At 49.6% G+C, this 16,061-nt stretch overlaps 1 protein-coding gene across 6 annotated transcripts in view; it reads left to right on the top strand.

Annotated features, from left to right (window-relative positions):
• Positions 1-16,061, top strand: part of AMPD3 (adenosine monophosphate deaminase 3) — a 47,223-nt gene extending 31,162 nt beyond the window's left edge. For all 6 annotated transcript variants that reach the window (XM_036111145.2, XM_036111149.2, XM_036111146.2 and 3 more), the window contains 9 exons: positions 1,846-2,040; positions 3,388-3,519; positions 4,024-4,187; positions 4,924-5,050; positions 7,658-7,821; positions 8,912-9,032; positions 10,178-10,351; positions 11,940-12,050; positions 13,125-16,061. In XM_036111145.2, coding sequence (XP_035967038.1) covers positions 1,846-2,040; positions 3,388-3,519; positions 4,024-4,187; positions 4,924-5,050; positions 7,658-7,821; positions 8,912-9,032; positions 10,178-10,351; positions 11,940-12,050; positions 13,125-13,301 — 1,365 coding nt within the window. In that variant the 3' untranslated portion in view covers positions 13,302-16,061. The remainder of the gene's footprint in view (positions 1-1,845; positions 2,041-3,387; positions 3,520-4,023; positions 4,188-4,923; positions 5,051-7,657; positions 7,822-8,911; positions 9,033-10,177; positions 10,352-11,939; positions 12,051-13,124) is intronic.

Below are 16,061 nucleotides of genomic sequence, written 5' to 3'. Positions count from 1 at the left end.
GCAAATTGGCTTCATCTTCTGTGCCAAACTTGACCAGTTGGCAGTGGTTACTCCCAATGCTTAGTGAAAGTGCTGCAATCGATTATTGATGTCTGACATGCATGTGGAAATGGCCAGTTTGTAAACTGTACTGTTGGCTTAGACCTGGGCCCGAGGTGAAAGCAAGGTACGCGCTGGTATCTTCTGGTGAATTGAAAACACTGACATCCAATGACGGGCTCTTTTAGTTGTTCCTAAAATAATCACCTTGGACCTTCTGAAATTTGGATTGGATGCTTCCTGGATTGTCCAGTTATTTTTCTCCCTCATCTTGTGACTTGTGGGGGTAAGGACAGCCTGCACCCCCTGCAGTGTGTCACTGGTGTGCTAGAGGACAGAACCAGAAAACCCAGAATGTGCTATGTCATGCTGAGGTAGTTGAGTCCAGCTGTGTCTGGCTGAGCTAAGCCAGGCTGACCACTTGGGCGTCCCACATGAGCCCTGCCTGCCCCTGAGGTGACTGAACCTTTGCACAGTGCTTTGGGTGATGTTTTAGCTTTTGGCGCTTTGAATGGCTTTATTTCTCTGATGTCTAGTGGTCTTTCTGGTTGGAGGTGGCAGGATGAATGGCAGGAAGGGCCCCGATGAGTCAGTGATGTGGCCAATGACATGGGCTGGCTTGTATAACGTTCACAGAGATTCAGTAGATCAAATGTCTGGTTTGGCATGACTCAGAGATGCCTGGCCAGCTGTGGACAGCATTCCCTGGCCACAGGTCAGCCGCCTCCTCATCCCAGCCCTGGCAGAGTACCCAGTCGGCTGCAGCAGGAACTGCAGAGCGCAGTCTGGTGGTTGGCAGCATCCTGGCCTGTGAGGCTGCTGCCATTTCCCTGGGGCCCTCTCTGAGGCCCCCTGGGCTCAGGCAAGGGGAGTCAGGATGCCCACTGTGACCTCAGGCCATCCCTCAGCTTGGCTAGGGCTCATTGCGTTAGGGCTGCTGGCTGAAGGGAATGCTCCAAGAGAGGTCAGTGGGAAGAATGGTATTTGGTGGGGCATCTGGCGGGTCCTTGGGGTTATATGAGGATGTGTATATCACCATTTGTTCATTCATCCATCCACTGATTCAACAGATAGGTCATACTAGGCTGTGGGGTAGGCGTTGGAGACTGAGATGCATCAGCTGAAGTCCCTGTCCCTTGAGGACTGCGCTCAGTCTAGTGGCAGAGTGGAGGGGAAATCTGTAGAGTGAATTGGGAGGACGTGCACAGTCACGGGAGTGTGTGCGCTAGCTTTCCCGGCCAGTCAAGGGAACAACTGGTCAGTGTGCCGGGGGGATCAGGATTGGCTTCCAAGTGGAGGAGGTTTTAAGAAATCGCGCGTAGGTGGATGAGATTGGTGAGGAGCAAGGAAGGCACGCCAAGCAGAGGAGACGCATGGGCAAAGTGACGCAGTGCAGAATAGCACAGTGCCTTGGGCACCTGTTAGTTGTAGGTCAGGGCTGGAGCACAGAGTGGGCAGTGGTAAGGTGGGAACTGGAAGCAAGGCTTGAATCCCAGTTGACGGAGTCTGGGCTTTCTCTTGAAGACTTGGGGGCCACTGATGATTTGTTAGCAGGCGAGTGGCCAGACCCAATCTACATTTTAAAAAGATCTCTGGCTGCTGTAATGAGGTCAATAGGGCAGCAAAGCTAGAAGGAGGACCAGTTTTGAAGTCTAGAGGAGACACTGAGGGGAGGGGCGTAGGTCCAGGCATTGGTGGGACCGCAGGTGCTGAGGTTTCGCGCGCCACTTTGAGGGTTGGACACCCTGTCTCCTTGCCAGTGGGGAGAGGGCGCCTGGTTCATGGCTGGTGGGCACTGCGCTGCAGGTGGACACACACATCCACGCAGCTGCGTGCATGAACCAGAAGCACTTGCTGCGCTTCATCAAGCACACGTACCAGACAGAGCCCGACAGGACCGTGGCCGAGAAGCGGGGCCGCAAGATCACCCTGCGGCAGGTGTTCGACAGCCTGCACATGGACCCGTACGACCTCACTGTGGATTCCCTGGACGTCCATGCGGTGAGTGAGCTTCTGCCCCAGTGCCTCCCGCCATCCTGGGCAAGCACTCCGCTCCCGGGGAAAGAAGACCACGGCTGTGCCCAGGGAGAGGCTGCGGCCCTGTCCCTTCCAGCCATAGAGATGTGAAAGGGAATCTGGCCTCAGGGAATAACAGGGCCATGGGACAGGGGAAAAGTGCGTGTGGCTTGGAGTCAGACAGGTCCCAGTTCTAATTCCCCTTCTGCTGGTTGGGAGTCGTGGGCCCTTAAGCGATTCACTTACACTTTTATTTCCTTGCTTATAAAATGGGGACTGCCATGTGCCTTATTGACAGGACAGTTATTAAAAACTAAATGATGGTGCCGTTGCTCTAGAAGACAGTATGGAGTTTCCTGAAAAAGTTAGATATAGAATTACCATATGTTCCAGCAATTCCATTCCTAGGACTATACCCCAAAGAACTGAAAGCAGTGACGAAAACAGATACTTGCACATCCACGCTGGTAGCAGCATTATTCACAATGGTTGAAAAGTGGAAACAACCCAGGTGTCCACAGTAGGTGAATGGATAAACAAGATGTGTAAAAACATACACTGGAATATGATTCAGCCCTAAAAAGGCATGAAGTATGATACTTGCTATGAGATGGATGAACCTTGAACACATGATGCTAAGTCAAAAAAGCCAGACACAAAAGGACAGTTAATGTACAATTCACTTGCATGAGGTACATAGAGTAGGCAAATTCATGGAGACAGAAAGGAGAGTGGTGGTTACCAGGGACAGGAGGAAGGAGTCGTGGGGAATCATCGTTTAATGGGTACCAGGTTTCAGTTTTATAAGATAGAGAGGTCTGGAGATGCATGGTGGTGATGGTTGCACAACATAATGAATGCATTTCATACCATTGAACTGTACACTTAAAAATGGTTAAGATGGTAAGTTTTGTGTTATGTATATTTTACCACAATAAAAAAATCTTCGTAAAACCAATCAAACACAAAATGAGTAATGTGGAGAAGGTGCCTTAGGAAGTCCAAGCAGTAACAGACACACTGTATTACTGACTGTTATAGTTTGGTGTTTTCTGCTCACTCAGTCAGCTGGGCTCCTAGCCATGGCGCCTTGGAGCACAAGGCCCCTTGGTCTTCACAGAGGGCCTCACTAAAGGACCCCCAGGCTGGCTGAGTGAGGATACACATCCTGGCTCCAGGACTTTCCAAGAGTTCATGCAAGAACGGACATAGAAGACATCGGTTAGCATGGCCACACATAGGGCCACCTCGTAAAGGCCTGGAGAGGGAAACATGCGTGTATGGTAGCTGCAGAACAATATGGCCATCTGCCTGGTGGTCTCCTCTCTCCAGGGTCGGCAGACATTCCATCGCTTTGACAAGTTCAACTCCAAATACAACCCTGTGGGGGCCAGTGAGCTGCGCGACCTCTATTTGAAAACTGAAAACTACCTGGGAGGAGAGTACTTTGCTCGGATGGTCAAGGCGAGTGAGCCCTTGGGAGTCAAGCCCTCCCCAGATCCCTGACAGCATCTGTCTGCAGAGGGTGGGGGCGCTGCATGGCCTCCTGTTTCCCCCTCCCCAAATCCCTGTGGGCCCACCATCCAGCTCAGGCAAGGCTAAGGTGCCCAGGGGGCCCATGCGGTGGCCCTGGCCGCCAGCTCCTGAGCACGGGCGGGCTGGTGCTGCAGGTGCTGACTGCAGGCCAGAGGAGGGGAGGGTATCCTGGCACTCACGGCATCCAGGCTCACCGCCCTGTCTGTCTGCAGCCTGAATTTGGCTGGGGGCAGGTTAAATCCATTTGGAGATGCTTCTGCTGCCTGGCCTGGTTATGCATGAAAGGAGCCTCGACTGGGGTGGAGGAGTAGTTACATGGCAGCTAGGGGACAGAGATCAGGTCTTCCCAGCCTGGGAGCAGGTGGCTGAGGAAGCCGCAGGATCCAGCAGCTGGGGTGCTCTTGGGCTGACCCGAGCTCTTCTTGGTGTTAGGAGGTGGCCAGGGAGATGGAGGAGAGCAAGTACCAGTACTCAGAGCCACGGCTCTCCATCTACGGCCGCAGTCCCGAGGAGTGGCCCAACCTGGCCCGCTGGTTCATCCAGCACAAGGTCTACTCCCCCAACATGCGCTGGATCATCCAGGTGCCCCGGATCTAGTAAGTGAGGTGGCTTGCTGTCTGCCCATGCCCTCATGGGCTGCTGGGTCTGCGCTATTCTGGTGGGGCTGGTGCTGGTGCCAGCTTGGGCCTCTCCTCCCTAGAGATTGTCCCATAGCGAGGGGTGGTCGGCAAACATCCTTGTGACACTTCAACCCTTGTTCTTTGACAAACAAGCCTGTGCAAAGCCTAGTAGGAACTACTACCCATTGGGGTTTGAGGGTGGATGATCCTTTTGTGTGAGCCCAAGGGTATGAGTAACCTAGTGGTTACATGCTACATGCTGGCCCTCTCCATGGCTATGATTCGGACGACCACTGGCCTCTCCCATCTGGCCAGTGTGGGGTTCATTGTCCCTCAGTGGGCTGGGATATGCAGTTTAGGGGAACTGAGCTGAGTGGCAGAGAGTTTGGATCACTGAGAAATTTGAGAACTCATCTCTTAGAACTTGGGCCAGCCTGAGTCCCAACACCCCATTCCCAGCATGGCCTGTAGCTTGGGAAAGCTCTCTGATGGGCAGGGGTGGGTGTTGAGTTTGCAAACCAATGCCTAGTATTGCAGACCTTGCTGGGAGTTGGAGAGCAGAGGAAGGACCTGTGTTTAAGCCACATCTCTGGCTCTGCTCCGGGTGTTTAGATGGAACACAAGCTGCTTAAGAAAAGGATGGGACTGCCCGCCCACAGGCCAATGGGGACGTTGGGTTCACTTTAATCAGCAAGTCTCTGTTTTCCCCCAGTGACATATTTAGGGCAAAGAAGCTGCTGCCAAGCTTTGGGAAGATGCTGGAGAACATCTTCCTGCCCCTTTTTGAGGCCACAGTCAACCCCCAAGATCACCAAGAGCTTCATCTTTTCCTCAAATACGTGAGTGTGTGGGTGGTACTCCAGGCGATGTGCATAGTGGTGGAGGGAAGAGAGGATTCCAAGAGGGTTGGGCCAGGCTTCCCTTCTCAGATCCTCTCACTCGTGTGCTCAGGCTTGGGCAAGAAACTGAATTTCTAAAATAATGAGTTTGCTCCAGGTAGGGGAAGTCCCCTTCTCCTCAAGGGCAGCCCTGGTGTGTGGGTGGGGTGTCAGGAAGACAGCAGTGGGGAAAGACTTGAGGAGCAGTCAGTTCCTGGCTGGATAGGGCTGGAAAGACTAGTTCCTGTCCCCAGCAGCTCCCAGCAGCAGCCCCAGGTCTTTAGAAATGCAAACATGTCAACATTCCTGCTTTTACCTTGAAATAATGGTTCTCACGTCTTGTTTGGTTGAATACCCGAGCCCAACAACATATATTTATGGGAGTTATGGGAGAGGGAAAGGAGGGATGGAGGGCAGGCTAACCAGAAAACGTATGAGTGGTGCAGGAGCTGATCCCTCCCTCTGGGGTCCCAGAGTAGAGATGGCTGTAGACAGTGAGAAGCAAGCTCAGTATGCCATGAAGGTTCTGGGGGTCTGACAGGGAGGGAGGCAGGGAAGATTCCAGAGAGCTGGGTGGATGGGGGAGGGGTGATTGAGTCTGCGTGTGTGTTGAGTCTGCCAGGAAATGTTTAAACCCAGCAGCCCATGAGGGACATCACTGAACTTATGTTTTAGATAAACACCATTCTGCCTGTTGTGTGGAGAAAGGCCTGGAACAGAAGGTAGCTGGAGGTGGGCGGAAAGGGGCAAGATGGCGAGTCAGGGGCCCGGCTCCAGCACAGGAGAGAGATGCTGGGGGCTTGCACCAGCGGTCACAGCTCACGGTTTTTGAGTGTTTGCTGCCTGCCCCCGTGATCCATGCCATGACATGATCTCACTTCAGCCTCATGACTACCTTACTTCACGTCATTTTGTTGGTGTTAATGCTAAGCAGAATCATCATGTGCTTGCTGTTTAAGCACTGTTAAGCGCTCTCCATGGATTGTCTCATTTAATTCTCACAACAGCTCTGTGAAGCTACTAGCTCCAGTTCACACAGGAGGAAATTACGCGAAGCTAGGAGGTGGCTGAGCTGGAATTCGCAGACAGGTGCCCGATTCCCGAGCAGGTGTTATTATCCTCACGCTGTAGGGCCTCCCAAGTAGGACAAGTGAGGCATATGCAGACGGCAGGCCAGGGCCTCTGGGCACGGAGGTGGGCATCGCTGTTGCATCGACAGGGCCCGGGCAAAGCCTGAAGGTGAGCCAGAGGGAAGAGTCTCGGGTGCCTTCAGAGGTCACTACCACAAGTGGGGGAAGAGCAGGCTTGGGGAGCAGGAGGAGTTGGGGGTTGGACATATTTTGTGCTTGAGGCCCTGCATCTGTGGGATACAGAGCTCAGGAGAGGGGCTGATGTTACCTCCATGCAGGCCCTGGAGAGTTCAGTTAAGGCATGGGGCTAGTGAGTACAGTACCTCTCTGGGCCCCGGCCCCATCCAGGCTGTGCTGGGAGCTGTGGTGGCAGCCCTGTTATTGCCTTTGACACATGTTTCTGTGACAGGGAAGATTCTGCGCAGACTGTCATGGTCCCTTGCTCCTCTGGGCACCTACTGCCCATGTAAGAATGGGCGAGGCTCGCAGACCTGGCCGGGGCTCCCCATTTTGGGCCAGATGTGGAACAAGGTGGGCAGTCTTTCAGAAGCCCCTTCCAAAGCACTGCTGTGGCTGAGTAAAAGGGGGGAGACATGTTAGAAGAACTGCCCCATGCACTGGCTGAGAAGCTGTATCTTCTGTGGGTACACTTTCGTCAAGGTCTGGGACCAGGTAACCAGGAAGCCAGTGACTAGGGGCAAAGTTTGGGTCCCAGCTGAGGGGTAGCTGCTGTGGAAGGTCAGGAGGCTGGGAACCACAGCTCAGCCTTCCAAGGGGTCCTCTTGAATGGGGCCCACCTTGACTTGTTTGTGAGGCATCTAGGCTGGTTTCCCATGGCCCCAAAGGTACATCCCAGGGGAATCCTCCACGTACAGCCCCAGAGTCCATGTAGGCTCAGAGCCTGGTTGTCTTGCATGGGCAAGCTCCCTAAGCATCTTGGGCCTGGGTTGTTCACAGCCAAGCCCTCCCTCACAGGATGGCTCTGAGGGTTGTATTAGCTGATGTGTGGTAAGTGCTTAGGGCCTGACACATAGTAGGAGGATGGGAAACACCTGTCCCATTCCCCCTCCCAGCTGTTGTCACTGCTGCTGATGGTTGGTTCTGCTAGCTACCCTGCAGGGCTGGCCTCCTCCTTGGCGCAGCAGAGAGATGGGCAGTGGGTATGGCTGTTTCACTGGTCACCTGGTCCAGCCCAAGTTTTCCCTTACCGTCACCACAATCACCCCAGGGCTTGGCACTCTCCAGGCTGGCCTCTTGGATACATTTAGAAGCCACGGAGAGACAGATTGTGGCCTTGTGCCCACTCCCCCTCCCTGGGAGGAAAGTGGCCGCAGGCTCTGTGGGCCCCAGCTAGGGTATGGACCCAGGAAGCCTGGACTCCAAGGCCTTTGGCAGCTCATCGGCCTTGGCTTGATGTAGGACCCCTCCTCCTGCCCAGGTGACAGGGTTCGACAGCGTGGATGATGAGTCCAAGCACAGCGACCACATGTTCTCAGACAAGAGCCCCAACCCAGACATCTGGACCAGTGAGCAGAACCCGCCCTACAGCTACTACCTCTACTACATGTACGCCAACATCATGGTGCTCAACAACCTCCGCAGGTGGGCGAGCCCGCTCCTGCATGCGCCTGCGTGCCCTCACGCCTCACACCCAGCGCGCAACACCGGGCCCGTGCAGGCAGGCCACCGGACCCCAGACGCGGTGGTACACACAGTGCGGCCGAACCTTGTGCCTGTACACACGTGTGCATACCCGTGCCCCCCAGCACCGACATGTGTCCCTGTCCATCTCCGGTATGACACGGACATGGGATGTGCCAACACACGAGCATGTTCTTTCCACTATGCCAACGGTGTTCACACATGCACTGATGCATGGAACAAGTTACCGCGCCAGCTACGTGACAGGCACTGTCCCAGGCACGGGACATATAGTAGGGACAACACAGACTAAATCCATGCCCACGTGGCGCTGCCGGCCAGTGGTCTTACCTGCATGGATTCCCACCAATGCACACACACGGGGCGCCTATGGCGGGAGTCGGGTGCCCCGGGGGCAGCCGACACTGAGCTGTTCATTCCCCCCCTTGTAAGTCCAGCCTCCCTCCTGCCCCCTGCTGGGCCACGGGGCCCCGCTCGCTCAGCCTAAGCCAGTGTAGTCTGTGGGTACGAAGGTTTTGGATGGACCGTGATTGAAAGGAGACTGCCTGGTGTTGGGGAGGGGCAGTCCAGGCTGAGCTTCTGCGGGGGGGGCTTGAGTTCTAGCTCTGCTGCTGACCTGCCCAGGGGTTTCTAACGCCTGACTCCATCCTCTGGGTTTGCCCATTTTTATGACCAAGTGGTTGAACTTGATGGTTTCTCATAGTCTTTGCTGCTCTGAAGGTCTGTGAACCTGGGCTCCAAGGCCTGGTGAAGCGTGAATGGGGACAAAGCAGCGTCTCTTTCTACCACTCGGTCCCCTTTCTGTTCCCCGGGGGGTGGTATCTCTTGGTTCTGAAGATCTCTGGACCTGGCGCTCTGTATTTTGGGAGAGGTAGTTTCCAGAGTGCCCTGTGTCAGCTGTGTTGACTCTGCCATGGGCAACTGTCTCCCCTGGAGTAGGCCCTGAGCTAGGGGTGCAGGCCCCAGGCCTGTGGGGCCCCAAGTAGGTTGGACCAGGGGTCCTTGCTGACCAAGAGCCTCACTTCTTCAGGGAACGGGGCCTGAGCACTTTCCTGTTCCGGCCTCACTGTGGGGAGGCTGGCTCCGTCACCCACCTGGTGTCTGCTTTCCTGACCGCTGACAACATTTCCCACGGGCTGCTCCTTAAGAAGGTAACCAGGCCACTCACGGAAGCCTACCCTGCAAGCATGGTCCCGCTCTGGGCTCCCTGGGGGAGGAGCGGGATCACCTGGGCTCCTGTCTGCCCCCCGAGAGGCTCTCGCCTGTGACGTTAAAAGGCCGGGGCCTTTTTCTGGGTCAGGCTGTCTGTCATCATCTTGGTTTCATATTTAATTATGAAAGGCATATAATCAAACACATCACAATTTGGATTTTCCAAAAGATGGAGAAATGGAAAAAAAAAAAAACCCTTATTGCTATTACTTTAAAAGAAATAGCCATTATTAGCATTTTGGTATTTAGAATTCTCTTCTTTTTTTACCAAAGCATTATTTCTAACGTGCTTATTATTATAAGCACAGATTTTTTGTTTCTGCTCTCTTTGAATAAGCATTTTTCTGTGCTGCAACATAGTATTTATGGTCCTCATTCTAAAGGCTGTTGGAAGGATGGCCCACCACTTGGAAGGTCTATAACTGATTCAACTAGTCTCCGATTGTTAGACAGAGTCCATCCAACTTTTCGCTTGTGTAAATAATGCAACCACGAACTCTGCCCATTTGGTTTTCTCCAGATTTTGGATCACTTCCATAAGAAGGATGTTTGCTTAGACTCCTCTTGAGCCCTGATCCTGGGGAGGTCTAACGGTGTGTCACAATTCCGTGGGGGGTGGGTATTACATCAGAAAACCACTCTAGCCTTGTCAGGCCCGCCCCTTCCCATCTCTGAGGAGCCAGAGTGTTTATGGACTCAACCTGAATGTTTGTGGTCAAAGCAACACAACAACAAAAGTGGGCATCTCCCGGGCTGACCCACTGGGGGCAGTGCCTGGGGGAGGGGAGCAGAGTATGTGGGCTGGGGGCAGCCTGGGGCCTTGCAGCTGCCTTCCTGCCCTGAGCTGGGTCTTGTCTGGAGCCAAGATGGGGCAGAGGGCAGCCCAGGAGGAGAGGGGCATGTGGTGGATGAGATGAAGGTAGAGGTGGGGGAGGGGAGGGGGAGGTCTGGGTGCCCTGGCTTTGGGGAACTCGGGCTTGGTGAGGGAATTGCACAGACACTACCCAGTCTCCCGGGGTCCTGCCTTCCCTTCCTCCCTCCCCTCTCTGGCACTCGTCACCTGAGTTTGGTGGTTCTTTTGCAGAGTCCGGTGTTGCAGTATCTCTACTACCTTGCTCAGATCCCCATTGCCATGTCTCCTCTTAGCAACAACAGTCTGTTCCTTGAATATTCCAAAAACCCTCTGAGGGAATTCCTGCACAAGGGACTGCATGTTTCTCTCTCCACCGATGACCCCATGCAGTTCCACTACACAAAGGTGAGGCTGTTAGGCGCCCCAGCAGGCCCCAGTGCTGGCCTGCCCCCCACACTGCAGGCACCAGAGCGCACGCTCAGTTCTGCCTTTGGGGTGGGGGCTGGCGCCCAGTGAAGGCAAGAGGTGAGCTCCTGGTGAGTGAAAAGCATTCCTTCCAGGAGCCCTGTCTTTGGAGTTCTTGAACCCTCAAAGGCACAGCTTAATTTTTTTGCCCTATTTTCCCTTTCTTTAGCATTTACTATCTCTGTGATGTTGGTTAAGTTACTGGATCTCTATCTTTTGCCTCTTCATCTGTAGAACAGGGATGCAATTGTCTCTATGTCTACATCTACTTTATTGTGAGGATTCATTAAGATAATGAACCCAAGTCTAATAGAGTGTCTGAATACAGCATGTACTCAAAATGTTAGCTAACATTTTGTTAATACTATTATTATTATAATACTTTGGATCTGTGGGGCAAGGGAAGAGGAAGGGAAGAGGTGAAGAGGGGACCAGCCATTGACTAGTAAAAACAGAAGTGCCTGAGTCTTCTAGGACAGGCTCTCCAAGCTTCTGGTCTCAGGACCCCTTTATACTCTTAAGAAATAAAGACCCTCAGAAAGCTGTTGACTACATAAGTTATCTCTAGTGATATTTAAGTGTATTTTAGAAACTAATGCAAAACTGAAAAATATTAACTCATTTAAAAATTACATTAACAAACCTGTTACATGGTAACATAAATAGCAATTTTTATGAAAAACAGTCATACTTCCCCAAAACAAAAAAATGGCATTGGGAATGGCATTGTTTTACATTTTTGCAAACCTCCTTAATGTCTGGCTTAATAGAAGACAGCAGGATTCTCATATCTACATCTGCATTCAATCTGTTGTGATGCCTTGTTTTTATCAAAGTATATGAAGAAAATCTTGCCTCACAAAGATACATAGTTGGAAGAGGGATGACCTTTCAAAAGGCCTCAGGGACCCTGGATCACACTTTGAGAACTGCTGCTCTTGGTTACAGAGGCAGTGGGGCGTCCAAGAGGTCACAGAAGGGCTTGTGATCAACCGCAGACATCTCATATCCGAGGAGATAAAGTGAAAGCACAACTCAAACCTAAATCCTTTTGCGATTACTGTCTCACTACCTGATCATTTCTCATTCTTATTTTATGTTCCATCTCTGCTCTTCATACTTTACTTGGATTAACTTTGATTTTTGGACAATCTTAAGAAAATGATGTTAAATAAAAAGCAAAGCTATAGGGCATGTACTTAGCATGTGCATGACCAGGGAGACTGTCGCAGGAGACCAAGAGGCAGGCATCCGCATGACTGACACAGGGCTTCAAACATGTGCTGGTCAACATGTGTGGAGGTGTTCTTTGATATAGCTCTCTCGGGAAACCCAAGAATTTGCCAAAAATGCTCTTAGGAGTTCATCATTTAAGGGGGGTGGGGTGGGAATGTTGTTCGGTTATCCGGGTGCCAGACATTAAAAATTAAATCTGCAATGTCTGTCTGATGTTTCTAGCTTTGGAGATATGTGAAGGATTTAAAGGGATATCCTACCATCTAATACATTTACTTTCGGGGGGATCTAGGAAGCCCTTATGGAAGAATATGCAATTGCAGCTCAAGTGTGGAAGCTGAGCACGTGTGACCTGTGTGAAATTGCCAGGAACAGCGTGCTGCAGAGTGGACTCTCGCATCAGGTACGGGCTGTGATGGTGCTGCCCTCCGTCCCCCCCGTCCCTGCAACACACGTACAGTGGGCGCCCGCTGCAGGCCAGGCACTTTCTAGGCGCTGAGATCAGTGAAGACAACAAGCAGGGTGTCTGTCACACTGAAACTCAGGTCCTAGAGAAACCTGGGGAGACCCATGAATTTTCAAGGCTGCTCTTTGACCCTTTCAGACCTCTCTTCAAATGTGACCTCCTCTGAGAGGGCCTCCCTGATCACCGTTCTACAGTAGCCCCCCACTTGCCATCAGTCTCTATCCTTTTTATCTGTTTTCCTTCATAACATTTATTACTACTGACATTGTAATATGTAGTTATGTTTTCCTGTCTTTCCTTCTAGAATGTGAGTTCCATTACAGTAGTTCCATTAGACTGTTTTTTTCAGCATTATATCCCTAGAGCCTAGAATAGTCCCTGGCACATAAAGGCACTCGGTATTTCTTGGATAGTGAATAGTACCTAGATTGAATGAAAAGTCGTAGGGATGGAACCGGTGCATCAGTAAGTACAACTTCCCAGGTGATCTGATGTGGAGCCAGGGTTGAGAACGTGGTGTCTTAGGCTGCTGGGGCCCTCCCCTGGGTGATGTCACTGGTACAGGAAGAGGCTGCACTGGTGCTGCTCTTATTGGATGCTCAGGCAGACAAGAGCTAAGGTTCAAGATTCAGTTGTGCAGACCTGCTTCCTAAGACTGGGCCTCCCCAGAAACACCTGTTTGCCCCTGTCGGCTCTCAGGAGGGACTGAGTCTTCACGCCTTCATCATGCCTTCTTTATTGCCAGCAGCACTGGGGGTCTTATTTTTGTCTCCTGATCAAGGAAAGCATAGTCAGAAATGAAAGGAATGAATGTGGGTGTCAGGGTGACATCCTTGAGGACACAGAAGCCAGGAGGAATTTTTAAGAACCCCATGGGGAACCATGTCCTGGTAGAGGATCAGCTTCAGGGGCACTGGTTTGATTTGGTGTGGCCAATGTCAAAGCTGTCGTGTGAATATAGAAAGTGAACCTAAGGTTTATGGTTTCATTTGTACTTCTCTGGTTCTACAGGAGAAGCAAAAGTTTCTGGGACAAAATTATTATAAAGAAGGACCTGAAGGAAATGATATTCGAAAGACAAATGTTGCTCAGATCCGGATGGCGTTCCGATATGAGACCCTATGCAATGAGCTCAGCTTCCTGTCTGATGCCATGAAATCAGAAGAGATCACAGCTCTGACCCAATAGGTCCAGCAGTGGACATGCATTTTAACTTTTTGGTTTAATTTCAAGTCTGCTGTGATTAACAGCGGTCAAGATACCAAACTAGGACGGTCCTCCTTGGAGAGGATGCCTCTAAAGAACTTTCAAACTAGTGATTTTGGTTGCACCATTCACTTTAAGATCTAACATGCCCACTTCTGTTAGTATTTCTGAGTAATAGATGGTGACTCCTCCTTGGGGATTTGGGAGCTGGACACTTGTCTGTACTCATTCCAAATTTTCCAAATATTTCTCTTGAAACCGCTAGTGCTTGCACTGTTGGGGCCAGGATCTTCCAAGGTCCAGTGCCTACTGACATGAGGTCTGTGTGGTTTTCTGCCAAAATCCTCTATAGACCCTGCAGGCTAGTTGGTAGTTGTTCATTTCAGCCTCTGGCTGGCTGGCTGCCTTAAACAAAACCAATTTCAAAGCTCCCTTTCATAAAGGAACTACTTTGAGAGAATTAAAATAGAAAACTTCCTTCTTGACAATTTGCATTTTTTATGAATTTCTTACACTGTTTTATTTAGCCCTCCACCCTCCTTTCTATTTAGGAAGCCAAATGTGCACACTGAACCAATTGTTCCTATTCTGTGTCTTGGTTTTCTCATCTGAAAAGTGAGGGTTTGGACTAGATGAGTGGTTTTCAAATGTTCTGTGAATCCCCCTCCAGGGCTGGGGGAGGTTCTGGGTTCTGCCTTCTTCAAAGCAACTCTGCTGTCATCACTGTTACACTGGGCCTTCTTTGTATTTTCATTTGAACTATAAGGACTGTGGAAAACATAGGATTAGATGATCTCTGTTCCTTTTGGTTCCAATATTCTGATTGTAGCCCAATTACCATTTTACTTATGAAGAGTTAGGGCCAGAGAGGTGAAATTTGCTTGAGGTTACAAAGATAATAAGTAATAGGACCAGAACTAGTTTCCCCACTCCTAATCCAGTCCTTTCCCCACTATTCCATTAGGCCTCACAACGGTTAGATTTTTTTTTATCACTATAACCTCTGCTTTTTTTTTTTTTTTGAAGGTGAAATTTCTCCCTTATCTAACATGCAGACTTCTTCAGAAGATATAAGTGGTCCCAGGGGCCAGGTAGAAAGCATTTTTTTTTTTAATTTAAAATCAATTAATTAACATATAGTATATTATTAGTTTCAGAGGTAGAATTTAGTGATTCATCAGAAAGCATTTTTTAAGACCAATCTGAATTTAAGCTTTACCAATATACTCTTCATCTGTGTTACTAGTGCCTGGTACATAGTAGGTGCTCAATAAATGTACATCGAATAACTGAATGAATTTCTCTTTTGGCAACTTTTTAAGGACATGTGCTCCAAGTAGTCAACAAGTTGCTCAAAGACCTTTCTGTCTATTTCTGTGGGCAAATGCAGATTATGAGAAGCCCTTCTGAATTATTATAGACTTAGAAGAACTCTATTTTTGCTTGTGAAGACGCTTATTTGATTTTAGATTGTCTTGTCCTGTGACTTTATAATGCTCATCCCCTCCACTGGTTAACTTAGCATACAGAACAGTAAATGTAGTCTTTTTATTAGGCAGACATGTGTGCTCTTCCAGCTAATAATGAAATTGACTGAAAACCCAGCATATCTTATGCATTATTTTTGAAAAACCCCCATTTGTACACATTTGTCCTAACACAGCAATTATTGTACAGTTTTTCATTGTCATTTTATCTGTACCAAGTATTTATTTTTAATTATTAAATAAAGTCTGTTAGGACTGTGGCTCAATAATTTAAAATGATTTCAAGTTAATACCATTTAAAGAAAAACAAAACAAATGAATAGACAAACAAAAAGCAGAATCAGACCAATAAATACAGAGAACAAACTGATGGTTGCCAGAGGGAAGGGGTGGGAGGATGGGTAACATAGGAAGGGGAGTGGGAGACACAGGCTTCCAGTTCTGGAGTCACAGGAATAAAAGGCACAGCATAAGGAATATGGTCAATGATACTGTTACAGCACCGTATGGTGACAGGTGGTGGCTGGCTGTACTTGTGGTGACAAAGCATACTGTACAGAGAAACTGAATCACTATGCTGTACACCTGAACTAATGTAACATTGTGTGTCAACTATATTGAAATAAAAACATTAAAAAAAAGATGGGGTATCATGAAAAGTTACCAATAATAACTACTAATTTATCTTTTACTAAGACTCAGACATGGATGACATTCACAATAAATACTCAAAATTTTTAAAGTGAAGCTCATTAGACCCAGAAGGTAAACCTTTGCTATCTTTCTCCTCTAACTTCTGCTCTGGACAGTTCCTGAGCAAAGCCACCTGTGTTCCTTTTCCCTGGATATTACTTTAGTCTATTCAGCTAACACTTGTTCGATTTTACCGGTCCTGCAAACTTTTCAGACACCTTTTTCAATAGCGCTTTGCACTTTCATCACATCTTTGTACCTAATTGGCCTTTTGGGGGAGGGGGGCGGTAAATCCCTACTTTCTTTTGTGTTCACACTTGGAATCAAAGGCAAGTGTATACTAGCTCACGTTTCTAAAAGAACAAATTTTGAGGCATGTATCCCTTACTCTAAAAGGCTCAAGTTCATGTATGTGTTACTTCAACCTGCATTGTTGAAATGATTAATGACATTGCTCTTTGCCACATGAAAACAAATCACAGCTCCTGGGTTGGTATGTACCAAGGCCTGTCCCGGGCCTTTACTTCCTCTTATCTTGGATTAAAGCACAGTTGCAAGCACA

This window comes from Halichoerus grypus, chromosome 11 (genome assembly GCF_964656455.1).
Source record: "Halichoerus grypus chromosome 11, mHalGry1.hap1.1, whole genome shotgun sequence".
Lineage (NCBI taxonomy): Eukaryota > Metazoa > Chordata > Mammalia > Carnivora > Phocidae > Halichoerus > Halichoerus grypus.
The sequence above is the reverse complement of the archived record's forward strand: the minus strand, read 5'-3'. Positions and strand labels throughout refer to the sequence as shown.